The sequence below is a fragment of the Tauraco erythrolophus genome, chromosome 23 (assembly GCF_009769465.1).
Source record: "Tauraco erythrolophus isolate bTauEry1 chromosome 23, bTauEry1.pri, whole genome shotgun sequence".
In the NCBI taxonomy this organism is placed as follows: Eukaryota; Metazoa; Chordata; class Aves; order Musophagiformes; family Musophagidae; genus Tauraco; species Tauraco erythrolophus.
In genome coordinates, this window is record NC_141487.1 from 4,682,941 (window position 1) to 4,709,869 (window position 26,929).

General features: G+C 47.3%; 1 protein-coding gene across 11 annotated transcripts; it reads right to left on the reverse strand.

The window, feature by feature from the left end:
- Positions 1-5: 5 nt before the first annotated feature.
- Positions 6-26,278, reverse strand: PIK3CD (phosphatidylinositol-4,5-bisphosphate 3-kinase catalytic subunit delta). 11 transcript variants are annotated; one of them, XM_086625836.1, is made up of 25 exons: positions 24,342-25,740; positions 22,616-22,714; positions 20,632-20,702; positions 20,099-20,262; positions 18,407-18,635; positions 17,774-18,003; positions 16,753-16,932; positions 15,967-16,116; positions 15,563-15,652; positions 14,116-14,337; positions 10,951-11,047; positions 10,416-10,546; positions 9,404-9,463; positions 9,025-9,192; positions 8,110-8,231; positions 7,800-7,943; positions 7,014-7,113; positions 6,010-6,188; positions 5,658-5,767; positions 4,969-5,047; positions 4,568-4,735; positions 3,654-3,777; positions 1,795-1,940; positions 1,413-1,545; positions 6-837 (listed from the first exon to the last, which is right to left on the reverse strand). In XM_086625836.1, exons 4-25 carry the CDS (start codon positions 20,237-20,239, stop codon positions 700-702), a joined length of 3,141 nt encoding a protein of 1,046 aa, XP_086481962.1. In that variant the 5' UTR covers positions 20,240-20,262; positions 20,632-20,702; positions 22,616-22,714; positions 24,342-25,740; the 3' UTR covers positions 6-699. The 11 variants fall into 11 exon arrangements, with proteins under 11 accessions (XP_086481962.1, XP_086481965.1, XP_086481963.1 ...); XM_086625839.1 differs by lacking the exons at positions 22,616-22,714; positions 24,342-25,740 and adding an exon at positions 26,243-26,278; XM_086625837.1 differs by lacking the exon at positions 24,342-25,740 and having other exon boundaries at positions 22,616-23,975.
- Positions 26,279-26,929: the final 651 nt, after the last annotated feature.

The following is a 26,929-nucleotide window of genomic DNA, read 5'->3' on the forward strand; positions in this document are numbered from 1 at the left end:
CAAGCCTGTTCTTGTGGCATCGGTATTTGACAGCAATAGATGGGTTCCAGTTCAGTTTAAGAACACTTTGGCCTCTGTAGCAGAGAGAAAGTAAGACGACAGCGTGGGTATTTTTTACTCTGTCACAATACAGAGTAAAACAATTTGTCCAAGTCCGCTTCAGAGGTGATTTAAGCTGACCTACCTTGGTGTACACTGAGACAGGGTAGGGAGGAGCAATCGCGTGGTGACGTTAATGCCTCTGAGCTGAAACGGTGGGAACCTGGAAGATGGGCTATACCATAAGAGCTACAGGGATAGCAGGTTCTCAGTGTTCAGCTAATTTTTCAAGAAAACAGAAACATACACATCAACACACTGGAAGGATGTTACAACTGCTTGAACTCTTCTATTAGAAGATGGATTTGAAGCTTAACAAGTTCTTAAGGGTACAGTACATCTACCTACCTTTCACTGTATGCAGTAATTTTATTGCCTCATGTCTCTCCCTTGTCCCCCAGAGATCTACAGCGGACACGATTACATGGCTGATGACAGTCCAACAATTCTTCAGTCGTGCAGAAACGTCTGATCTCCGGGAACACAGGTAGGGATCTTCAACATGGCAACATTCATCAGTCTTTAAAAACCTATCTACAATTGCTGGACTCAGTGCAGGTATTACGGTCTCTCGGAGCAAGTGTGCAGGCTGATGTTGCTCTACTGTCTGTTATCTTTGGATACGTTGTGTGCCAGCCAGTTCACTTTGGTTTTCCAGCTTTCTCGCAGGGCTTCATTAAACTTTAGTCTGAAGTGCTTCAGTGCCTCCTCATCTGTTTTCCCAAGAGCTAGGGAATCCTGAAGGTAAGAGGCAGAAATCAGTATAGCCTCACCGAAAGTGCAACTGAACAATTGACTGCTCAAGATGTTTACTCACAGGAGCACTAAGCAGGAAAGAAGTAGTCATTAATTCTAATTTTTTAAGTTTTTAATAGTTGCTGTAGTGGCACGAGGTTTTTTTCATTCTGATTAAATACATGCATCCTAGTCTTACGTTGGGCATAGGAAAACTAGGGGTTTTACTGCTCCTGTACAAAGCTACTGTCTCTCAGTTGGCCAGGGCTAGGCTGTTAGAACGTGAGGCAAGCTGGGAACAGCAAACGATACACAACCAACAAGAGCCCTGTCTCCTTCCCTGCAAGCTGGTTCTGCAAGGTACGTACTGCCTTTGTGCTGAAGAATAACTGAAGTTATTTCCTGAGCACCAGTATCTGGCATTTCTGATGTCCTCCACGTGAACGTTGGATGTCTATTCATGACTTTTGGACCTCTTTTGCCTCAAAGAAGATGCCCTTCCACACTGAACTCCTCCCTCACTGAGCTACAAGATCAGGTATTTGGTTTTAACCGTATCTGGGCTCTGCTGCTCTTACCTTCAGATACTGAATATCTTTAGAGCAGCTGAGTTCTGGCAGGCCAGCAGCTTTCATCAGTGCAAACAGGTGCAGGAAGAGAAGACCATGGCGCCTCAGAATCATATAGGCTTTTTCACAGTAACCCCTGAATCTGTTCAGAAAGGGAGATGAGGCAAAGCAATGAAGCTGTATCATTTTGTAAAGCAAGACTGGGTATTAGTCTGAACTCTGCTGTCTGCATTGATGACTACCAAGCTCTTGCTCTTTCTCTAACAGGTAGATAATCATTTATTTGCTTTCATGTGCATGGACAACTGTAGGCTATGTATCATTGGTGGAAATAACTTCTGAAAATTCAGAGCTTAAAAAGCTTAAGTCCAGATTAACTGCTAACACTTACCTTTCAAACTTCTCATTGTTGTTAGTTTTTCCTTGCTGGATGACATGCACAAAGTCGTAGGTGAGGATGAAAGGAACTCGTTCTCTATTAATACCAAATTTAGTCTTGAAGTTCCCCAAAAAGTGACCAAAATCAATATGGAACAACTGAAAATAAGGAAGAAAAAATAAATTGTTTTCAGAATAGTATCTATTGTAGCTGATCAGCACTGAGTTCTCTTCACAGTTACTGTATTCAAAAGATACTGACGACCACAAAAAAATTACCTCCCCCATGGTACTCCTTTGGGAAAAGAGGCAGTATTTACTTGCCTAGATATTCTCTAGGGGAATTAGATGTTGGATAGGACAGAAAAGATACTTTACCTCTTCAATATTTGGTATATCTGAAGAAACTTCTAGTTTTACAAAAACCTTAGCCCGCCACTAGTAGAAGTAGAAAGAGAACTGGAACGGACGCCCTACCAGTGCAGGCTGCAGTCCCACAGGGTGCTGCTGTCCTGTTCTGAACTCACTACAAAGTGTTCCTTGCTCAGCTAAGGCTTTTTTTTTTGCCCCTCTTTTTTTTTCCTTTTTTGATACCAAGCACAGTGAAGTCGTTGCAGCACTAGTGCTGTGATGGGAAGGAGGATTCCATGCACAACCTTGCCCACTACGAGCTGCTGCAAGCCCCTGGCATACAAACCCCAGGCTGCCCACTGCAGGGCATCAGCTCCCCCACGTGGACAAGTAACTGAGTGGCCTCTGCTCTGCAAAAACAGTTTTCTAAGCATTTTTTAATGGGAGGAAGATGCAGTCCGAGATAATAAGGGCTGCTGCTAGTCACAGCCCAGGGAGGGAGGTTAAGTGTCTTGTCAGCAAACAAAACGGTGTCTCTGTCCCTGCTGTGACCCCGAAACAAAGTCACTCTTAGGTTTCTTTGACCATGACTGCTTGATTTAGGGGAAGAAGATGCAGAAGAGTGGCATGCCACACAGAAACAGTGCAGCCATGCAGCTGGACGTACCTACTAGACACAAGTCTCAAAACAGCAGCAGCCAATTTCTTACTTTCAAATATTAACTAACTAGCTCACTTCACTGAACCTGCAGAAGACTCACCTTGCACCATCTAGCACAGGCTTGTTTTAGGCTTCGTAGAATTCACAATTAAACAAGATAGCTTAGACTTCCCCCTTTACCACATATTACTGATGTATGTGTCCTGTTACTAAAGGGATCTTCTTTTTCCTAGTTTTGCCCTTTCTCTTCCAAAGTTTACCCGAGGATATAATCTCTGGTAATCTATTCTTGTAGAATAGACAAGTAAAGGAATCAATACAGGTATCAGTGTGAAATTAAAACCATGTTGATCACTTGCATTCATTTAAAAGAAAAAAAAACACCAAACCAAAAAAACAACAACAAAACAACCCCCACACAACATTTTTTTTTCTAGGAAGAAGACTATAAATATATCAGCTTGGGTAAGTAACTGAGGATCTTACCTAGCAACTACAAGCAATTTGTGACCCTGCTGAAGCCAAGTAAGTCTTCAGACTGATAAGCTCAGTGCTTGAGTTTGCATCTGCAGACAATTTTAGGTCTGAGCAGTATGAATTGCTCCACTGTAATTTCAAAATGGGTACTAACAGCGGCAGCTGATGGCAGAGATGCTTACAGAATTGTAATTCAAACTATAAAACTGTATTTACCCTCTGAATGATAGAAGCTATTGAGAATATTTGTCCAGTCTGCCTCCCAGCTGGAAGGTGAGGTACGCTCCTTAGCAGTAGGATTGCACTGGGATGTATCTGTCCATTGCTAAGTAGCATTCATGCCCCTCTTCCAGTACTCCAACAGCAGCAGTGAATCCCCATACCTGTCCAGTTTCCCGGATCATGATGTTATCACTGTGCCGGTCACCTATCCCCAGCACATATGTTGCCACGCAGTACCCAGCACAGGAAAGAGTGAATTCCTCTATAGCTTGTTCTAATGCATCGCTGAAGAGGGTAAAAAAAAGATTGAAAGAGAATTTTACATTGAACACAGTACTACACCACTGCAAAAGTTGATTTTGTAGCTTCCCCTATGCAAACGAGCAGGAGAAGGTAAGGGAATCACGTTTGAATTTCTCTAGTGTTCTCCAGAGACAGTACTTCCAATCTATGCTTTACAAAAACTAGCTGCAGTAACAGCTGTCTGTAATTGGAGAGATCTGGCTAAGGTTGTGTCCACAATCTCAACAAAAATGGTTTAACCTCAGCTAAATTAACTCATTTCTAGTTCTCCAAAGATGAAGTGGGCTCCTGGAACGATTCCTGTTGGTGCCTTGCTACATCAGAGTAGCACTGATATATTACTGCTGTCTCTTTCTGTATCCAATAAAACCCCAAGCTACCCAGCTTTTGTGCTGCTTGCTTTTTTCACCTCCCAGTTTTGGCATTACTCCTTCTGCCCCTTTTCCAGCTGCCACAACACTGACTATCTCTGGAGAAACTAACAGGACCAATGGGAGGATCAAGGTTTGGATCCAGCCTTTGGACAGCACCACCTTAAGCTGTCAAAGATCAAAAATACTTGCAAACAGTATCCCAGATGCCTCCATTTCTGCCCAAGACCTACACAGATCCACACGATGCTTTCCAGTGTGCCAAGCAGTGAGGCAGCCATAGATACTGTGGGACAGCTTGGAAATAAGCACAACTGAAGGAAAAAAATTGAGCAAAGCAGAAGAAACATCTCTAGGTGGATGCAGTAAAGCAGCACTGAGTAAAAGGTAAGCCCACTTACCCTGGGTTCTTGGATTTTAGCCAGTTCAGCAGTGCATCCTTGTTGAAAGCTGCAGTGGCCACCATGTTGCTCTTGTTCAGCTGGATGTTGGCAATGGTGTCTGAATGCATGACTACTTCTATCAGTCCAGTCTTGTCTCCTGTGGAGAGGCAGCCATAAGGGGTCATCCTGCAGAGATGAAAGAAACCCTTCCACTGAAATCTTGCCCAGAATTGGGTTGTGCTGACTTCTAAGCTTTCCCTTGTCTGTTTTATCTACTCCATCCCTACTCTGCATTTCTACTCCTCAGTACCACAAAAACTAGCTAGCTGCTGTCGGGGACAAAATAAGCTTGCAGACAAAACAGCCTCACCACACATGATTTATCATTGCAGTAGGACAACCGTGTGCACATTACTCACCTCAGGTCCAGGCCCTCCTGCTTCCACAGGATGTCCATCAACTGGATCATCTGCAGAGTCAGCATGTCCTGACGAAGGTCTGTGCAGCGTTACAAAGGAAAAGAGGGTCCTAAGTATCTCCCATTCTCCATTCCTCTAGTGCTCTTGCAAGTGGCACTCGTTCTGCCCCTGAAGCAGGCTGCTAGAGGGGCCTTTGCCAAGTTTGTCACTTGCTAGGTCTAGCTAGTAAAGGACACCAGCACAGAGCAAAGTTTACTAGTGCAGTAATACCATGAGGCCAACATATCAGATCCCTTAACTCAAATATGATTATCCTAATGGAGGCATATGCTACTTCACTTTGCCAAAGCTCTTCCCGTAGCAGTCAACGCAGCACTTTAGAAAACATCTGTCTGGACACAACAGTGAGCAGCAGTTGCTCCAACCCTATGGAAGCTTGGACTGCTCTAGCTTTCAGACCTCACATCAGCTTTCTCTTTACTGTGCAAGGGTATCCAGCTACTACCGTGCTAAAATCTTAATGAAGTGTAGAGGAGAGTTTATTATACCTCCAGATTACTGTCCAAAAACTCAAATGCATTTTTGGTCCTCATTTACACAACATCTTAATGGTCCATATTTAGGCCCGCTCATCACAGTAAATATTTGAGACTATTACACCTGTGAAAATATATTCTTTGAAGACTTACCGTCTCCATTTTTAAAAATAATACCCACTCCACCTCCACCTGTCTCTTCATTATTAAACACAATCCATAGAGGTTTCATTTTGGAGTCCATAAAGGTGCACTGATCCACACTAGAGGAAACAAAAACATAACCATCAGAGTTTCCATCTATTAAAAAAGTGGATATCTAAACTTGCATTCTCATAAAATCTCTATGATTTTATCTATCTAAATTTGCATTCAATAGCATTCACAAACACTAAAGGACTGGGGGCTTCCATGACAAAACAGGACCTTGGGGTAACCAGAAGCCTGGCTCTACTGTTGAACAAAGCCTGCGGCCCAAATTAAGAGATGCAGCTGTCTTCCTTACCAAACTTCAGTGAGGATAATGTTGGGGTTCAGGGGGGACTGGAGGTGGGAAAGTGCTTCGAGATAAGTTTCCTGCTTCATGCACACATGCATCACCTCCTTGGTTTGAGGCTTGGTGGCCTTCTGAGAACTCATTTTAACAATGTCATTCAGAGTTTTCATCTTGTTGAGTGCTTCTCCCTGGAAAAAGGGAGGGATGGAACACAATTAACAAATAGGAAATTGCGGAGAAAGTTTAACAACTACTGAAGTCTCCTGTGAAATGTAAACCTTGGATGTGTCTCTCTTCAACTTGTAGCAATTTCACACATTGCAACAAAACAAGTTTTGTAGGATCTGCTTGAGGGAGATCCGTAATCAATTATGGATATTCTGCTGGGCACAAATGCATTGCAAGGTGACGACTGCATCAGGAATAACACACCGAAGGAAGAAGTGGGGTGTGCTGGCTAAAAAAGTGAGGATGAGACCTATAGCCCCTGCCCTTCCATGCTTTTGGTTACGGAAAAGTGCCACTCAGGCTTGAAAGCAGGAGCAGCACATCTTAGATACGACTTCATGCATCCATGAGCCCCCCCGCTTCCGAATTAGGTACAGTGATCGCTGATAAATAATAGAGAAGTTTTGGAGAATGGGTAAAGAGCAGGGTAACTCCACACAGCAACTGAAGGCAAGAGTGCACTGCTCCCAATCAGACGGCCTGTTGTGCTCAGCTCCTACTAAACAGTAACTCATTCAACTCACCTAATAGCAGCAGCAGTCTCTGACCATTTCAAACCATTCTAGACACATAGTGTAGTTTGGGACGTGTGTGGGTGAGTAAGAGATGAGCAAAGTCTCATGTGATGGGCAACTCTAGGCTTTTAATAGGATGTGCCAAAACCAATATAGCAGTTAAAAGGCTTTTTTTGGTATTACTGATAACATCAAGTGGGAAAAGCTAACAGCTGAGAACCAGCTCCAAGCAAGAGGGAAGTCAACCTTGTAGCTAAAAGCAGTTTTTACCTGTTTCATCAAAACTTTCATATGGTGGGTGCTGCCTCTGCAGTATGCTTCCAGGATCAGGCCAAACCTCAAGGCAACTGCAGGAACATGCATTTCTGATCTGGGGAAGAAGGGAGGTTAAAGAAGTTGTGACTCACTGCAGTGAGTGACTAGTTCTCCCATTCATGCCAGCACAAGGATGGGGGGAGAGGAGAGGAGGAGAAGAGGGTGCAGAATATTAGCTGCTGTTTAGATTCTGTGTACTAGGGAGGGAAAAAAACACAAATCCACCCCAGAAGATGATGTAGAAAAACGATTGCTTGAAGTGACGAGAAATCTTTCTGGATGACTAAATTGCTAACCCCTCCTTTGGAAGCATTACTTAAGGAGCAAGGACAGTTCAGAGCCTATGGGTCAGAACTGGCAGGGGGCCATGGCTATCCAAGGTAAATTTCAAGTCACAGACACTTTTGTACATGTACACAAATTCTGAAAACAGAACTTAATCCAAAAACCACCACCACAAAGCAAAATAACAAGCAATAAGGTTGATTATTCCTCCTGGAATAATCCTTATTAAGTAGCTCAAAGCAAAAAGCAGCAGTTCCTGGGTTTTGGTAGTCACAGCAAGGAAACCCCACCAATGCTTTGATGAAAGACACTAGCTAAAGGACTGCCCGTAGCCTTTAAATAAACACCCTGGCATCCAGACATGCTTGCTGTCTCACTTCATGGAGCAATGAGGAAACCAGCAAGTGCTGGTTTCACTTGATTCCTGAGAAAACACCTAGAACATTTGCTCTTTACCTCAGATGCCAAAAGAGGAAGTGGCCGATCTTGCGGTTGGATAACGCCCTGTCCAGCAGGAACTTGGTTAATTCACAGTCTAAGTAGGATTCGTACTTCAGCACCTGGACAAGCTGTAGCAGGTATTGGAACAATTCGTGATCTCTTTGGACAGAAAGGAAAAACAAAAGACAACCTTATCTTTACTGCAACAAGTGCACTTGCAAAAAAACTGTCAAGACAAGACTGTCAGCCTTGTTCGCAGTCCCTCTCACCAGCCCTAAACATAAATAGAAAGGGGCCTTGCATATCCCTTGTGGATAACACTTACGTCAGCTTCTTTAATGAGTTGATAGCAAAGGAACCAACGTAACGGTCAGGAAAGCTAAAATCCAGCAGCTCCAAGGCATTCAGGACAGGCAACTCTGGCCAGGTCTGAAGCAGAGAAATCATCTGTAAGGGAAAAAAAAAAAAAAAAAAAAGGAACAAGGTTTTTATGACAATCGATATAAATCTAAAATTCTACTGATGGAAGAGCAGCTTCTTTGTGGGGGTGGTCACTATTTATAGATGCCTCAGAACGAGTTTGCAGACATCAGGTCAAAAACCACCAGTCTGAGCCTTCTAGCAAGGCTGACAGGAACAAACATCCAAGCCCGCAGCAGGGTTACTTTTGCTGTAGCACAATTAGAGGAATAAGCTCTTTGGGAAGAGCCCTTTCCCACAGCATAACAATGTAGACTAGAAAGGGACCTTTAGAAGGTCCTTTCAAAGCTCTTGAAGTAACGAGGGATGAGCAGGATGCCATCCCTAACTGATGTCTCACATTCTCAGTGAAAGAGATTCACTGACCCCCGGGGGTAGCTTGTGCTGGTCTCTCACTGTCAGTTAAGAATATCCAAACCAGGCCCTATTTCTGCCACGAATTAAACAGGTTTTTTCTTGCCTCCAGTTTCTAAATGGAATAAGCAAGACCTTGTTGGTTGGTAACAAGTCTGGGACAGCGCAGAGAGCCAAATGGAGCCCAGAAGAGCCAAACCTCCACTCAGCTGGGTACCACTCAGCATACGTTCGCAGTGCCAGGCTGAGAACAGAAACCCTTCCTCAGTGATGCCAAACCTACCTGCACTGGGGCACTGCAAAAGGTCCCCTGCTAAGCTGGGCTCCCAAACACAACACAGGAATGTAGACACCAAAAGAGATGGATCGAAAAGAGAGCCCTGGCTGCCGACCCCAGCATCCTCACCTGGGCAACATCTTCGTGCTTGTTCCATTTGGTGATGATAAGCAGCTTTGCCAAAGCTTGTGGGTACTGGTCACGGATATCATATCTCATCTTCCACACTAGGTCTTTCTCATGCTCATACAGTTCGGTGTGGCTCCTCCGCTCCAGTATCTCCTTCAGCTGAAGCTTCTGCTCATGGGAATCACAAAAGAGCATACACAGTGCTCAGTCTCAACCCAGAGGACTTGCTCAGCCCAGAGAGACCAAGTAGGACTGGGGCATGACCCAGTTCGGTGAAAAAAGCTGGTTGGGGGTAAGTTGGAAACGTATAGCTTGATCTATGAAACCAGGCTTGCACATAGGCTGCACACAGCTGAAAAACTGATGCCAGAAGACTCACCTCCTCAGGATCTTCTGGTGCAGCACGGGGTGGTTCTCCATTTCTCCCCAACTCCAGCAACTGGGACACAAATAAAGAATCTGAGAAAGGCTCCTCATTTCCTCTGTACTTCTAGCTCACCATCACTTAGGCCTTTATGCTGCACCAGAGATCAGTCACTTGCCACCTCTGGAGAAGGGAATCACACCTCTCAGCCCCAGCGCAGGCAATGTATTCAGCAGGACCCCTCTGCTCAGAGATGTAGCCAACTGCCCACAGAGCCCCTTCCCTGGTAGCAATAAGAACGAAGGGATGAGTCCTTCCCCCCCAAAAAGGGCACACCTGCACACCCGTACAGTTTGTGAACGGGGGCTCTGGGTCACCGAGCTCCACACTAACACGAGCCCTTCCAGATTCTTAGAACTGGTGCGCGTTTGCCAAGCAGACAGCACTGCCCAAGCCACCCTGCGCACTGGCACGATCCATTAAAGCTTCTGAGCCAGAGCATGCACCATGGGGGAGCATGTGTGCATGTTGCTGGCAGAGCAAATCTCCTCTCTTTCCTGTAACAGGCACATTTCTCCTTCCATTTTAAGTGTTTGGCCAGTTGCGGTGACAGATGGAAAATCCCCATACCACACGGCATGTCTTCACTGCATGCTGAAAGGGAGGGAGCTGTCTACTTCCACTCATTTCCCCTTTTATGCCTCTTCCTTCCTACAGAGCCTAACGCTGCCTGAAGTTTAAAAGTGGCTCAAGTTAAACCCCTTTTTTTTTAAAAAAAAAATGCTCATCTATGAGAGCAGCTGCACCTCAGAAATTCACAGGAATTCACAGCTTGGAAAAGTATTCACTCAAAGGCCCATTAGTTAAGAGAAAAAGTAAAGTCTCTAATTAACAATATTTGTTCATCCAGTCCGTTTGTACGCGGTGCCTGTCGATAGCCACTCAAGAGACAGTGACTCTGCATGCTCTTGCACCAGCAAACCGAGGGAATTTCGATGCCTCCCAACAAAGCATCCACGTCCCCTACCTGCTCAAATGACGGATAATACACGGGATGCAACGCAACGGTGGGGAAGGAGATGACCAAGGCTGCTGCACTTTCTGTGTTGGGGTTGCATTGTACCGTGCCCATGGGGTTCAGAAGTTCCCCTTTCTCATCTGAAAAGCAAAGTATGTAAAAACTCATGAACCCAAATCTTCTGAAGCTTTGATCCCGAAAGCAGAGCACAGGTGGCCTCCAGCTCTGTCACTGGACATTGCCTGGCCCTGAGCAGCTCACGTCATTTTCCTGAACTCTCACAAGCAGGTACACATGACACCCTTAGAACAGCAGCAATCTCTTATGGCATACGTGTAATGTCAAGCAAAGCAAGATCTTCAGCTTGGCAGGGCTCTAGATGCCATCACAATATAGAGCAGTGACCGTACTGGGTCTGCTAGTCTCAACTGTTATGGCCCCTCCTGTAACTACTGGGCAGCAATGCAGAATGCAGGGCGTCTCCTGTCATTGTGGTGGAGACTAAAGACACAAAACAAGACAGTAGCTCTGTCTCCTGACATACCTGGAAAGGAGGACCACATGTGCAAGCAGCACTCCCCTGTTTTCAGCTGGTCCTTATAGTCAAAGAGCATGACATTCACCCAGGCGATTGGGCAATCCTGCAGAGCAAAGAAAGCAGCTCATTTGGGTGCTGTAACTGCAAAAGTTGCATGAAGGGAAGAGAAGAACTAACAGACAACTCCACGCAAAGCAAACCCCTCACAATAGCCAGGAATAAGAAGATACTTGATCTTTTCCAAGTCTGCACACTGCTACACAGAACGTGACAGGCAGGTAACTTCCAATTCAAGAGCACATAGGCAACAACCCAGGTAGCCACGGCTGTCTGCTTACCTTGTAAGTTCTCCTAAAATCAGAGTACAAGATGGCATCAAATTCAGATATTTGCCAAAAGCTGGGGTCTTTTGTGTAGTGCTGAATGGCACCAAACGCTCCTCACAAATACATCTAAAACGTCATCACCCAATATTTTGCATGGGCTGAAGAATCTCTAAGTTTCTAGCAAGGCCTTGCAAGTCTGCACTCAATGATATGTGAAGGAGCTACGACATATATACTTCACATATTTCACAGTTTGAGGGGAGGGAGAAGAACCTAAATTTTGAAACAGGGAACACAAAAGTTTGCATGATTTCAGAAAGCCAGACAAAGAATGCTGGATAGATCTGACAAAGGGAAGAAAAGGCTTGGCTCCTTTGTACGATAAGAACCACTATCTATAGAAATCAAACTTTATGCTGCCAATCTCCCTCCACACCCCCAAAATAAAACCCACAAGCCCAACCCAGTCACACACACCAGTCTCATTTTGGAGGTGGGAGACTCCAGCAAGTAAAGCAACTGGGACGTGGCCAAGAAAGAGAACCCGTCTCCCTGCTCTGACCCAGTTCCCTGCACCAGAGCAGACAGACGTATTCCACAAGTGACTTCAGATTTTCAGGTTCCCCAAACAGAACAGTTTACTTCATACACCAGTTTCAGCAACACCAGCATTTCACTCGGCTGCTCAGAAAACACCAAGGCTTAAGCACACGCCAGCACAGAAACCGACCTGCAAAGAGGCTGCGAGGCAAAATTCCAGTGAAGACGCACCCACAAACAGTGTCATGTTTGAAGGAACCACAGCATGACATCATCTTGTTCCACTGAGACCTTCTAGAGAATGCACCAGGTTTACCCTGAAGGTACACCAAAAGACTTGGTGGAAGTAGCAAAGTCAGCGTTTTCCTTTAATGCGACAAAACGCATCAAGTGGCCTCTCACAAACCTTTGAATTGATTTGATCAGACTAAGCATCTTCAGTAAAATCCCATTTGAGACATCAGCTTCCAGATCATAGGGAAAAGCCAAACAACACAGCACCACCGGCAATAACCTTTTCTAACGGAGTAAATGACACCAAACCGCAGCGCGCAGCCTGCCAAAACGCAAGGCAAGATTTTTGGTGGATAAAGTCCAGCAAAGCAACGATTCAGCGTCGTAAGGCCAGAAATATCTCCTGGATGACTTACAGAAACACTGAAAGCCAGCCCTCGGGGTGACATTAGCCCTCTGACTCATCTCAGTCAGGCTGCAAGCATGCCTGTTTTTGTGGTAGTAAATTATTTAGTCCCACCTATCTGCTCTGACAAACAGCATGCATGTAATTAACCTTTCAGTACTGTAAGCAAAGCAAGCAAAAAGATTATTAATCAAAGCAAAAAAAACAGGGTGCACTCCGACTGTAACTTCCTCTTACTAATCATTTTAAATCAGATCGGGGCACCTCACTAGGAGCTGCAGCTGACCATGTGGAAAAATCCATTCCTGCAGAGTTCAGCTCCAGCAAATACTGTAATTATATATTAAGAGCTCACCAGAATGCATCCACCTTTCCCTGGTAACCATGAATAAGATCCTCTTAACAACTCAACTAACCAGGCTGGTTTTGTTTTGTCAATCTGAATAACAAAATTTCCTTCTGACTGCTTCAAAACTGAAAATTGTTCCAGTGTGACCACAAAAACACAGCCTGTGGATGAATCACATATTCTGTTCAACAAAAGCCTCCAGCAGGAGTTCTGCTATTCTTAAGTAAAAATCCAACAATAAAAGGGTTGATCCTGCTCCTGGCCTCAAAATGTTTCCAGTCTGAAGTCTACAACCCAGAAACTGGTCCACATAAGCGGGACTCGTGGGTTGCCTGTTGCTCCCCAGACATTAACATACTGTAACCCTGAGAACCCTATTGATGTCAACACAACAAAGCTCAGTGAACCTCCCAGCAGTGAAAAGGAGCTAGCAGGGCTGAGACTAAAATCTTCTGTCATCACATTTATCAGTCTCTCATTTCTCTGCACTCCAGTAAAGATGGCATGACTAATCCTCTCTTTAAAGCATGGTAACAGTGTTTTTATGGCTGCAGAAACAATAATTTGCAGAGGAACAAATGCATTTGTTGCTCATAAAGAAAACTCTTCACATGCAAAGAGCTAGAGGCATCATGCTTAAGTTACAACACTGGGAAACCAGCAATTCAATTACAGACTGCACTTCTGTCTACGTTTAGTTACTGAATGATTAATGCACTGGAAGTTTTGGAATAGAGGTGAGGAAAGTGAGAAAAATCGCTACATCTCTGATTCGGAAGCTCAACAGCTTCCAAAGTGATTTAACACATTCCATCCTCAGTTTGCGGCATCTGAACAGTAACCTTGAAGATTCTGCAATTTCATTTTACCTCACCTAAAAGCTTTACTGTAACCAGCATTTACATTCCTCGTTTTCTTCTCCCTTCTTAGCTGTCAATTTGCTCCATGGGAATTTGCATGAAAGACTTTACTAGAAAGATGCAACACAGAAGATGGTTTAACCTCAACTACAAAACAAGGAAGTTGCAGAACAGCAAAACAGAGACACTAACACAAATGATTCCTCTTTATGCACATTCAGATGCTGGGCATGTTTCTTAATGGTCTTTCTGGAGAAGAAGTTACATTTAAACAACCCTTCCTAAAGGCAGCCATGCCTTAGCTTCCTGTTCCTGTTAAAAAAGTTACTGGCCATCATTCTGGAAGCTGTTTTATTAATAAAGTCTTCTGAAAGCAAAGAGCATTTGGTCCAGCGTGGTGCCCTGCACCCTCCAGCACTGACAAGCCTGGCTCAATCCCACACTGGCTCTACTTACAGCTTTCTTGGACTTCTTCTTGGTGGAACGTGCCTTCTTTGCCTTCTCGACGACAGCATAGAGGGCAAAGCAGAGCCGCGCCATACGGGGAAGATCACAGATGTTAATATCAAAATCCAACCTCTGCTTCCACACTGGCTCTGAGCATACGTTCACTTCAGAGCTTGACACGGTCTTGCACAGCATCTCATTGCCATGAAAGAGGCCCGCTTGTACCACCAGCTGAGGGAAGTAGAAAAGAGAGAATTCCATGAATCCACAGGGACTTGTCCTGTTTGCCAAAGACACAGGATTAGAAGAGGAATTGGACAGGGCATCCACTCCCCTGAACAGGATGCCCTACTCCTATCTCTTTCCCAGTTCACTGAGACATTAAGTTCCTCAATCTTCCCATTTACTCAGCTTCAGTAAGGGCATTGTTATCTTTTTACTTCACGTGGACTTGCAAGACCTGCTTAATCATCGCAAAATGCTTGGGTAATCCATTGGTAAGAGTGTTACAGTTTTCATCCTATAATGCCAGGCAACATAAATATTCATCACACCTTGCCCCCTGAGATGATGCAAAAGCTCAGAAACCCGTCACTCTGAAAGAGCAGGGCAGCCTCCCAGTGCTGGGCAAGTGCTTCTGCCGAAGAGGAGGCAAATCAACAGCGCAGGAGAAGGGCACAGGCAAAAACCCCAAACAGGCCTGCAGTGCCCTTGGTGAGCTGCCTCCAAGCACACATTTGCCTGCAAATCTACACCCCTCTTGCAGCCTGTCAGATCGCCGCACGGCTCATCCCTGACTTTCCCTCTGTTACGGTATTGATGCCTAATCGGAATCACAGGAGTCCTCCCCAGGAGAAGCTCCCTGCAAACGACGGGGCACCGGGCAGAAGAAATAACTATCTCACTGTCTGTTGCTTTATAAAGCCTTGCCCTGCAGAACACCTGTACCTGCCACATCTTCTTGCCCTGTTCCCTTCCTTTCCCAAAGGGCAGCCATTCCTCTCCTCGTTCGCCTGCTCGCCCTTCATGGCAAACACCTTGCAAATCCCAGGGCTGCGCTGCCTCGCGCTTTCCGTCTTAACTTCACCGGTCACCACCTCTCCCATCGTTGTCTCTTCTCAGAGCTGAATTTCCCCTCATCTGCTTTTTGCAGACTTCCCTGCCCCTCCACGTCACTGTCATCGATGTGACCGCAGGGCAGCAGCTCTGTTTGCTACTCAGAAACTTCTGCAGGGAGTGTTTCTAAGAAGGCACTGCTGGGCTGCTGGCTAGCAAGTTCTCTTCCTCTTCCTGTTGTGCTGCAGTTTAGAAACTGCCCAAAGGCTGAATGAAGCGTCTTGGAGGACCACGTGAGATCAAGCTGTCAGCCCCTGCTTTCCTCACCACACAAACAAGACAGACACAACTGGGAAAGCCAAAACACAAAACCAAAACCCCAAAGTGAGTCAGTACCTACCTTCATTCTCTCATCTGCATTGACCTTGCTGCCTTGCACCAGCTCAATGTAGAAAGACTGCTCTAAGGACCAGAGAGAACTGTAGTTTGGCTAGAAAAACAAAAGGGTTCCAATCAGAAAGAGATGCAACAAGCTTCTCAAGCCAGGGCCAGAACTCATCTCTCATCACATGCTTTTTGCTCCAACAGAAAAGAGCATGGCACCGCAGCTGGGCAGCACAAAGTCTGCGACAACCAGGGAAGCCGTGGAAGGAGCTGGAAGGCTGACAGGAAATCCCCAGCTCTCAGGCCCTGGCTAAGAACCCATCCCCAGAGAGGCAGGGACAACCAGCTGCTGTTCCCAGGCAAGTTCTCCGTCAATGGATGAGTCGAGGGTGACCCCACTGGGTCACTGTCCCTTTTTACCTTTTTCTTAGGGAGCGGGGGAGGCTTGGGAGCCATCTTCGGGGGGTTGGTGATACAGTTGGTTTGCTCATCTCTCATAGCAATGATGGTGGAGGAGTGCACCATGGTCAGGTGGGGCGTCAGGCCTCGGTGCAGGCAGCTGCGAATGTACTGCAAAGAGAGGACGGAGTCAGCGCCCGTGGAACGGAGCCAGGCAGGCAAGAGCAGTCAAGCAAATCAGAACTCACTGAAGCAGAAACAGGTGGAAGGAGTAAGGAAAGGACACAGCAACAATCAAAATCCAGTTTTAATTTATCTCCTCTTGCTTTCAAAACCTGCAACTCGCTGGACTTCTGTTGCCAAAATTGAGAATATGAAGTGCCTTTTATAGCTGACATTTCATAAACAGCTGCATTAAGGGAAAACACCAAGAAGGATGGAGCACTCCCAACAGCAGTTTGCCCTGCCAGAACACAGGATACAGGATTACTTGCCCAAATTTCAGGAAGAGAACCTCCAGCCCACCATGTAAACAAACAGATATTTCCAGAACCATAGACTATAAATGCATTTACACAGCACTTGGTACCCAGGCACGGGCCAAGATCACTAGCCCCCAAAACTGTAAGGATCTGTTAGGTTGCTAGAAGTATCCCTTGCCCTAAGTAGCATCCAGGTCCTGCCACTGATGTGCTGCATTCCCGTAAACAGACTGCCTCCTCAATGGAGGATAACACATCTCAATCCACCCTCCCAGCAAGGCTATACAGGAACAGACTGATTGATAAAGCAAGACACAAGGCTCACCTGGAACTGGTACAGGGGGTAGTTTCCATAGAGGTATTCACATTTCCCGTTCACCTGAAGGGTGTAGTCCTCTGGGTTCTCCACTGTCTCATGGCGGAAGACAGTAGCCTGCTTCTTGATAGCATAGCTCATTAACGTGATGGGGAACTCCTTTGGAGAGATCTGGAAAGTGAAGCTCTCCTGCAATCCCAACAACACACACTGTTAAATACTAGCAAAGGGCTGAAATCAGCACAAGGAGCAGCAGTAGCTCAGCGGATAGGTAACGACATTCCCGCTGCTGACAATAAAGAGAAGGATAGGGAAGGCAGAATTACCCCCCCACACACATTAGCAAATAAGTAGGGACGTTTGCCAAACTGGGCAGGAGCACGTTTCAGCAGAGCAAGCGCAAGGCTGGAAATCAGGAACTTCAAGTCCAGTTTAAGCAGAATCACCAGTTCGTGTGGTTGCTAGTCATTAAAAACCTTCCCACTGTCATTCCACCAGCAAGGCAGAGGGTGGCTAGGGTCACCATGCTCAAACACACTGCTCTGGAAGGCCTTTCTGCCATGAGGTGGCTCCTGCTTCATGCCCAGGCACAACATGCAAAACCAACATTAACCAAGGGTAGCAGGCAAGAACAGGGGCCCATGGCCAACACAGACCGATGCCTGCAAGCAGTGTATGCTGAGCATGAGCTGAGCAGACTCTTGGGCTTCAAAAGTAAAGGCATGTATTGGATTCTGTGCTCCTCTCCTACCCAACACCAAAAAGCTTTCCATCCCATGTACATGCAGCAACCTCCGCTACCAGCTAACCAGTACACTCAGTACGTGTTCAGGAAGGGGAACAGCTCCCTTGGCTGGAGGCTCAGAGTCTCCCTCCCAACCATCTCCACAGGCAAAGGAATCTGGAGAATGAAGATGAACACATGGAAACACTGTCCACGCACACATTATCCTTTCTCCAAACGCCCAAAGGTTCCCAAAGGCAAAGCCCAAACCAGTTAAACATTGTCACAGAAAAGTTTGTGCTTTACCCCGCCAGACTGAAACTTGACGTTGACAAAAATGTTCTTGGTGGGGGTATGTAGAGGGCCAGTCCCAAGGCCTCTGGCCACGGGCTCCAGCTGCAAGGGAAAGCTGTACTCCATCCAAGCTGCCCAGCTGAGCTGCTGCCGCTTTGCTGCTCTCTCCTCGCAGAACTGGCACATTTTGGTGCGGAAATCATTCACCTCTGGATCCTGCACAGAGTCGAACTCATGCAGACCTAAGTGGAGAGTAAGAGAGAAAGACAAAGTAAGCACCTGCACCCAGCGGGGGAAATCAGCCTTCCATAATCAAGTGTCTGTGAAAACAGCCTTCCTAAACACATGCTTAATATTTGGCCAAAAGGAGAAGAGTCAGCCAAGCTACCAGGAACCGCCTATTGACTACGTACAATTGCACCGACGCAACTCCTACAGCCCTCTGCCAGCAGCAAAGATCACCCTTCTCAGGTCTGCACACACTGTTCCCTTACCAGACCCAGCACCGACCAAACTTGCTGATTGCATCATCTGCATCAGGACTCCATCACTATTCCATACGTAGCCAGGCTGTCTGGGACAGAAGCAAGTTTCACCTACAGCCAACACCCCTGCCACCGTGAGACCAACGATGGGGGAACTGACCTTTTCCTATGAGCAGGCTGATCTGGGAGTTAATAACCTTCTTGACTCGGTCGCCTTCTCGAGCCACGAGCCGCAGTACCGGTAGGAAGGGCTGGATGTCACAAAGCCGCCGTTGCTCGTCCTCCAGCTCTTGCTGTTCCGCTGTCTGGTTGATGCACGTGAAGACATAGGCCTCCGGGTCGCTGAGCATATGGTACAGCGGCTCATACTGCGCGTGCTTCCACACCACCTGGGCCAGACCAACAGCAGGGTGAAACCACCACCGCGCTGCCAGAACCTCCTCTTCCCCACAACCTCACTATCCTCAGAGACACCATGTGGCAACGGGAACGCACGGCCAAGCCTTCTCGCAGCATTCCTGGACCGCCGATCACTGCTTTTCAGCCAAGTCTGGTGTCTCCAACTGGTGCGGAACTGCTGGGTAGATTTATTTGCAAGGGCCTGTAACTGACTTCCTTTTTTTGTGCTTGCCATTTGTTCCAGGCAAAGCAAATCCCTCAGGCTGAGTATTTAAATAACCCCCACCTGAGTACCTCACAGCACCTGCTGACCGCCAGCCTTCTCAAACAGAGGTATTACTCCCACTGGAAGCAAAATTGGGTTAAGCAACTTGCCTCCAGTAACATGAAATCTGTTACAAGAGCCAAGAACTCTTCTGAAGTCTTCTCAACACTATCCAGTTCCCAAAGATCCTTTGTTCCCAGTGGACAGCACTTCCACTTGACTGTTCATATTCCATTTCCTCACTCTCATCCCAAGCGCCTGCCACAGGAGACAAAACTCAGGATGCAGACGGGCCTCTGGTCTGACCCAGCGTGCCAACTGGCTGTAAAACACAGACCTGTAACTTAACAGCTGGAACCAATCAGCTCTACTTACAGGTTGTTTTTTCTGCTGGGTTTGGGTTTTTTTTACCTGAAAATCACAGCATGAGAAAACTTGGAATAATCTGGCACCGTGCTTCTGTCCCTTGTGATCTGTGACTCATCTAGGACAGGTTACTGCTGCAGAGAAAACCTTTTCCACTGTTTTCCTTCACTCTTCCCTACGCTTGCTTCCTGACCCAGGAAACATGGAAGCAGCTACTTTTCATTTACACATGGTTTCAGCATTTTACTCCTCCAGCGAAGCACTAAGAAAAATCCCCTCTATCATTCCCATTTCCAGTTTTCAGTATTCAGTTTCTGGGAGGCAAGAGAAGACTGGGCTGGCATCCTGAACGCTTTGAGTCAGTCCAGCACTATTGACTATTTGGGGGTGACTTCTCTTACTTGCCTCTGCATACGCAAGAGCTTTCATAATGAAAAATCCAGTGTGGTGACTGGTTGGCTCAGGTGAGCAGTAATGGAACACAGTCCACAAGCCCTATGTGGCCAACTCAAATCTGCCCTCACTCTAGTTGTCATCCCAAGGTTGGACAAGCACCCAGAGAACTGAGCCTGACACCACTGGCACCACCACGAGCACACTGTTCCCGGCAGTCTCAGTGGCTAGACATGGGTTTGGAGGACTGCAGAGGCTGCCACAAAAGAGGGGCTCTCACAGTGAGTCACAAGGAACTGCCTCAGAGCAACACAGAAGAAACCCAACTTCCACTGAGTTAAGACCCAACACGTTTTCCCCAGGTGCTCCCCAAGAACAGACTCCTTGTTCCAGAAGATTGCAGACAAGACCGCAGAACAAAGCTGTTACCTGCTTGATGGTGCCCAAGCTGGCATTGCAGGACACAGAGAGGTTTAAGTATATGCCTGTGGGCAGCAGAAAGTCCACCTGGATGTTCTGGTTTTCCCCCTTGGACCAGAATTCCATAGGACAGTAAATGCCTGGGGGCATCCTGCTCACTTCTTAGCTACCACCTGCAAGAAAAGGGAAATAAGTCTGTTGCTGTTGACTACATAGTATCTCCTCAGATCTGTGCTGGGCTCTGAGAAAGTTAATGTGCAAAAGGACCCAGACAAAGGAAGGTTAGTATATCCTCATAGCTCAGGAAAATATGCACCTTAGTCAAATTTCCAGCTCAGTGCCTTTAAGCCACAGAGGCGTTCTTGCTATAGAATTTGCTTCTATTTCAATGCAAACCTTTCTTGATCTCTTCTAGACTGGGATTAACATCTACATGGGTATTTGGCAAATAAATTAAAGAATTATCTTCACTTGAGAATGAAGGCACTTCTCCCAACAGCTCATCTACAACCAAGTATCCAACAGAAACAATGAGTCCCTACCCCGGCTTTGTACGGCAATCCTCAGGCCACATGCTCCAAGCTCCACTTTTTTTCCAGAGCTCAGTTCTAGTCTGCAAGAGGGAGAAAGAGGTGTTGCCAGTTCCGAGTATTTATGCATTTTTATACACACAAATAATACTCCACTGTATATGCCCCCTCTACAAGTACAGCAAAAATGAAATCCAAGTCTGAGGCAATCTAAACAGGTTTGTTACTTCCATCTGCATCCTTTCACTTGGCAGGGCTCTACAATTTCTTCTCAGTGCATCCAAAGAACACAAAGAAGTGAAAAAGAACCTGAAGGCCATCAGGTACAAACTGTTGTTTTCAAACACAGGGTAAGTGCACACTCCAACAGCTAAAACAAAAAGCATTCAGCAGAAGCCCATCATATGGCTTCTTTCCTAAAGACACGTAATACAAAAGTCAGAGAAACCCTCATGCTCTATCCATGTGCCCACAAGAACATACTACAGCAGTATAAAACTCCAGTTTCCTCCACAGATGACAGGCTGCAGAGTGTGGTGTCCTCATGTGCAGGAAGAGCTCAGAACTTTTAGCATCAGCTCCTAGCAAGAGACTGAGACAGTGGCTCTAACTCCCTTCAACCACCTGAGCAGAGAAACCAGCTCACCTGAATTCCCTCTTACCAGAGAGCTTTTCCACCAGGTCAGCAGAGAAACATGCCAGTAGCACAGCCTGGAGGGTGCTCACACAGCTGTGGGTTCGTAGCTGCTGTGGAAACCAAGGTCCCAGCCTCCTGCCAGTCTGACTCTCTGCTGGTTCTAAATTCAGCCCTGCACGTGCCCTGAGCAAGTCTAACAGTGTCACTTATCCTCAAGCCCATGAAACCAGTACAAAACTTGCCCATTCACAACTTAAAATATAGTTTTGCAGCTGTCAGACAGTGTACAAACTTAGAAAGAAATTGAGCAACGTGCTGAAGATTTGGGTCTCCCAAATCATGAAGTCCTGCTGGCAGCTTCTCGTGAGCCAGCCCTATGCTTCAGCATGACAAGAAGCCCAGCATCTTATCTGCCAGTGCCTGGGAGCACACCACTTCCCCATCAGCAGTGAGGCAAGGATTCCCAGAAATACGAGCTATGCTTTATCTGTCCTGCTTCCTCAGCGCACACGCTGTATCACCCAGAGACCGGATACAGAGACCACAAAGCCACCCATGTGCCTTAAGAGGGAGGGAAGTAAAAGGGGGAGGAGGCAAGGTTTACAAGTTCGAATACAGCAAAACAAGCTCGCCTCGTGTTCTGCTCATTAACAACAAAACCGGCAAGTTTCTAGGGCACCTTCTACTTCTGCCTTTCCCCATGGCAGTAAAAGAGACTCTGCTGACCAATGGAGATGGAAGACTCAATGATGGCTGAACTACTTCCTTCTGCTGAGCGTTTCTACCTGATGCCACATCCCATCAGATAGGAAATGTCTTATCTAAGCTCCTTCAGGCTTCTCCTTGCATTAGTTCGCGTGAAGGTAACAAAGGTCTATCTTTCCCAAAGAGGAGAGATGACCAAGGCAGAGCCGATATGCCCATGGGACTAGTCCATGCACTAGCCTGCCAGGACAGAACATAAAAACCCCACAACATCAGTAACAGAAGGCAGCATGTGTTTTGAGTCCACACACCCTGAGGAATAGAGTTTCTGCATAAATTTGCCTTTACGCGCGTGTAACAGACACATTTGAAACCACCCAGCCAATATTTAACAAGCCAGCAGTCAACATAAAACACACTAACACAAACCTCCTCTCTGAAGTTTATCAACCACAGCTCTGGTGTTTACAACATACAACTGCTGTTGAGAGGAAAAAAAAAAGGTAAAAAAAAAAAAAAGCAGCAAGCTAACAAGATCACACATGGAGTAGCGTTCCACAAACCTCTGTGAGGCTGCAGCGTTAGACAGACACGGAAGCTCTAACGCCCACAAACAGATTACAAAATTACTAAACCCCAGGACTACAAAAATACCTTTCAAGTTTATAAGAAATGAGTGGTGCAGAGCTCACAGGTGATGCGTGTCGCGTGGGAGGCAGCAGGAAGTCACTTTCATTGCAGGCATCGAGCTAGCTGGGGGATGAGACCACGGGAATTTTTATGTACACACGTGCTTGACATGTCTTTACCACACAGTCGATACGCTTGGCAGATCTGGACCAAACCAAAGCTTTCACAGACCCAGACCCATCTCAGCGAGTGTTCTGAAGGTGTTTTAAGCTCAGGCTTGAGGTCACAGGGTAAAACAGGTCCACTGTACACTGCGGGAAAGTCATCTGAGCATTGATAGATTGTAAAATTAACCTACAAATTCCCTTCCGAGAACAGGCTGGGAAAACTCCCGTAGCAGGTAAGCATGCCTTGAGACAGACACACAAGTCAAACCGTGACTGCACGTGGGAGTTTTGTAGGGGGACCCTCCCCTTACAGGGCTAGCTGGATACTCAGGCCCAGGTGCCAGCCACTTAACTTAATCACACAGAAAAACCATGCTGTATCTGCTTCCTTTGTGGCATAACGTAAAAAAATCCTGATTCAGGCTCCAGTCCCATGACACGGATGCAACCAACAGAAGCTCACGGTAAGACTGGCCTTTGCAGCTCTGCCTTCTGACCAGTATCGACAACCTGGCTACTTATTCACCTAAAAACGAACGCACGCTGGTGAGACGTGCTAGAAACAGCCTCAGGGACTGCCGGCCTGCAGAGGTGCAAGTGTCTGCTGTGCTGCCCCGTTCACCCAAACTGAGCAGGGACCTCCAACACAGCAGATCAGACTCAATGCTCTAGCCAGCCTACAGGATCCACAGCAAGCTGGACTGAGAAACCACAGCCATCCCCTGCAGACTGCCACCAAAAGTGACTCTGAGCCTGGATATTCAGCTAGCAGCAGCCTTTTTTTTCCCAAAGAACGGCTTTGCTGCCTTCTTGAACATCATTCATTTTGAGGTAGCATTAATAGGATAGATTCTGCTCTCATGTCAACAGAGGTGTTTCCTTTACAACTTCCATTAAGCATTCTGTAAAATACGAATCGGTGTCCCAGCTGTGCTGTTGGCCACTCTCTCTCTTCGAGTTCCTGGGACAGTGTTGTACTTTCAGTATAGACCTGAGTTGTCTCAGAGCTCTAATTGTCTCTGGTTCCTCCTTCAACATATACACACAGGTGTAAGACTTGGCCCACGAACTAGGTAGGAAAAAACTAGGACTCCTTGAAAAGGTGTTGAGAAGCATTCAAGTACTGAACAACCCCTAACATCAATGCTTTTTTATCTTCAGGGTTCATTTCTTCAAATCCTAGTTTAGAATATTCCAATGTCCTTTATTTGGTTTGCCATAATAAGACTTCTACCTCTAAGATCAACTTATGTTTTGTACATTGATCCCTCATATCCCGCCACACAATTCCCTGAACCGATTCATTTGTTCTTTCAACAGTATTTTGTTGTTCATCCAACTCTATATAGTAGACACATAGTTTCATGGGTTCAATAACGTCTTTTATTAGAGATTTCTAAGCCCCTGATTAACCACCTTTACTTCCTACTTTGCTTATACAAACTGTAGATGTACAATGGAATCTGCCCAGGATAACTGGGCAAGGTGTGAAAATGCACTCACCTAACTCTTCAGGCCTCTAAAACATTACAGAGAATCCCCTTCCCTACCAGAGTGGCTGATATAAACCAGCATTTACGTACCAAAATCAGTGTCTTCCATGCATGGAGATGTCAGCAGAGAACGATGGATTTTTCCACCTTCCAAGGAAGTGTTCTAGCTACAAGGAGACTACAAGGATCAGGCTTTGAACAACCACTGGACTCAAAGAATCCCTTGGCTTGTGCCCTTCCTATTAGCAAATAAAGGCTCCTTTACTTTGAACATTTATATTGCTCAATGCCTGCCTTACACTTGCACACCCCCATAAAACAGGCTCACAGCGAGAAGTAACGGGAAGCAGAACTACACTAATGTAATCTGAACCGGAGCTAACCTTGTTTGTGTGCAGGGCCGATGATGAAAGGGGTTGTCAGCAAAGAAAGAGATAGGAAAGCAGAATGTACACATAGTGATAAAAACAGGCTGCAGTTCTATGGGGCTCTCAGCTCCAGAGCAACTAGAGAAAGAGCACCAGGGTGATATACCATCGTTCAAGCTCCGCAGAACCTTAGATCCAAGTAACAGTCAGAGGGAGGGACAGAGATCAGGTAAAGCAACTTAAGAAAAATGGAAATGTAAAGCCATACCTCATTCTGGAAGTAAACCAGTATCACTAGAGAGAGGCAGAGGAACGCCACCGATTAAGAAAAGCATCTGACGGAAGGACTCAAGGACCTGGCTCTGGTGGAAACTTTCAAACAGCCCTTTAGGCAAGCGCACAGTCAAACAACTATGCTTTCAGTATTGTCTGAGGAAACATCTAGTGAGAAACAACATGTTTAGTGGTTAAAGCAAGAGCTTGACAACTTGCAAAGTTCCATTCCCAACCCTGGCAATTGTTTGATGCGTGACTTCAAACAACTCACTCCTCCGTGTTTCAGTTTTCTCATGTGCATAACTGTATCTCACAAAGGATGTTGCAATTCTTGAACACTGGCAAAGTGATTCGGGATCTTTGCACTCTTGCTATTACTGCTAACACAGGCATAGCCTGGGAGTTGGAGGAAGCTGCAATAAACGAAAGCTTCGAGCTGAAGAAGTTGCTGAAATTAGTCTTTTTCAACTGCTCCCATGAGTGGACAACACCAGAAACCCAAGTGCATCTTGCCGATAAAAAAAAAAAAAGCCATACGTTTCTAATGACCCTCCACCACTACATCCAGCTTTCTTTACTTTCGGGTTCCCATCTCGAGCACATACAGCACACCTCGCTTAGACGTTAAGAGAGTCTCTTCGGAAAGCCCTTAAAAGATGCTCGTGCCCTGCCAAAACACACAACCCAAAGCTAGCCTGTAGTATGATCACACACCGCCGGCAGCAGCTAGCCCGGGCACCGCAACCCCAAAGCAGCTACGCGGCCAGATGTTGCCAAGCACGCGCGCATCTCTGGATGACTCTTAAGGTGCCAAGTGCCAAACCTTCCGGGTAACGACCAGGCAGCAACCCCAACGGGACAAGACCCCCCCCCCCCCGCCCCGCGGAGCTGCCCAGCAGGTGACACCAGCGGTCACCGGCCAACTCCTCCCGGCCAAACGCGCCAGACCGCTGCCGCCCGCCCGCCGGGGAACCGAGCGGGGTGCCGCTGCCCGCGCCCCCAAAGCAGCGAAAAATCTACGTCCAGCTCGCAGATTTTCAAGTCTTCAAACGCCCCGTTTTCCTGCAGCGCAAGCGGTTTGGTTTTTTTTTTTTCCTTAAGAACACAGTTTGTTAAAGGAGCCCGAGAAGCGATTCGGATTTGCCACAAACGGCTCAGACGCGCCCGCAGGAGCGAGACGCGGAGAACAGGGCGAGCCCCCGCCAGCCGCGGAGCCCCCGGCCGTGCCCGGCCAGAGACCCTCAGTGCCGCGGCAGGGGGGTGCGCGCCGGCCCCGGCGGCCGCTGCTGCCGAGCCCCGCTCCTCGCCGCCGCCAGCGGCTCCTCCCGTCCCCGTCCCGGCGCTCACCTGCGCTGCTCGCCCGCGGCGGCCGCGCTCCCGGCGCGGCGCGGCCCGGCCCCGGCCCCGGTTGCGGCTGCGGCCCGGCCCCGCCGCCGGCCCCGCCCCGCCCCGGCCCCGCGGCCCAGGCACCGTCTGCAAAGGGCCGCCCGCGCCGCGGCGTCGGGCACCGTCTGCAAAGGGCCGCGCGCCGCCGAGCGCGCATCGCGCACCGGGCCCCCTGCCCCGGGCCAGCGGTCACGGTGCGCAGGTAGCCATGCACCTGGAGAGCCCCGCGCCAGCTGCGCGCCGCGCACCAGCCGCTCTGCACCGGGTCCCAGCGCCCGCGCGGCTGCAGCTGCACGTCACGCAGCAGCAAGCCTGCAGCAGCGATGCGGCATGGCGCTCCGGCAGGCCCTACGGCAAAGCTGGAGAGGGACTTTTTCCAAGGGCGTGTAGTGATAGGACACGGGGCAATGGCTTTAAACTGAAAGAGGGCAGATTTCGATTAGATCTAAGGAAGAAATTCTTCACTCAGAGGGTGGCAAGGCAGTGGAACAGGTTGCCCAGAGAAGCTGTGGCTGCCCCATCCCTGGAAGTGTTCAAGGCCAGGTGGGATGAGGCTTTGGGCAACCTGGTGTAGTGGAGGGTGTCCCTGCCCATGGCAGGGGGGTTGGAACTAGCTGATCTTTGAGGTCCCCTTCCAACCCAAACCAT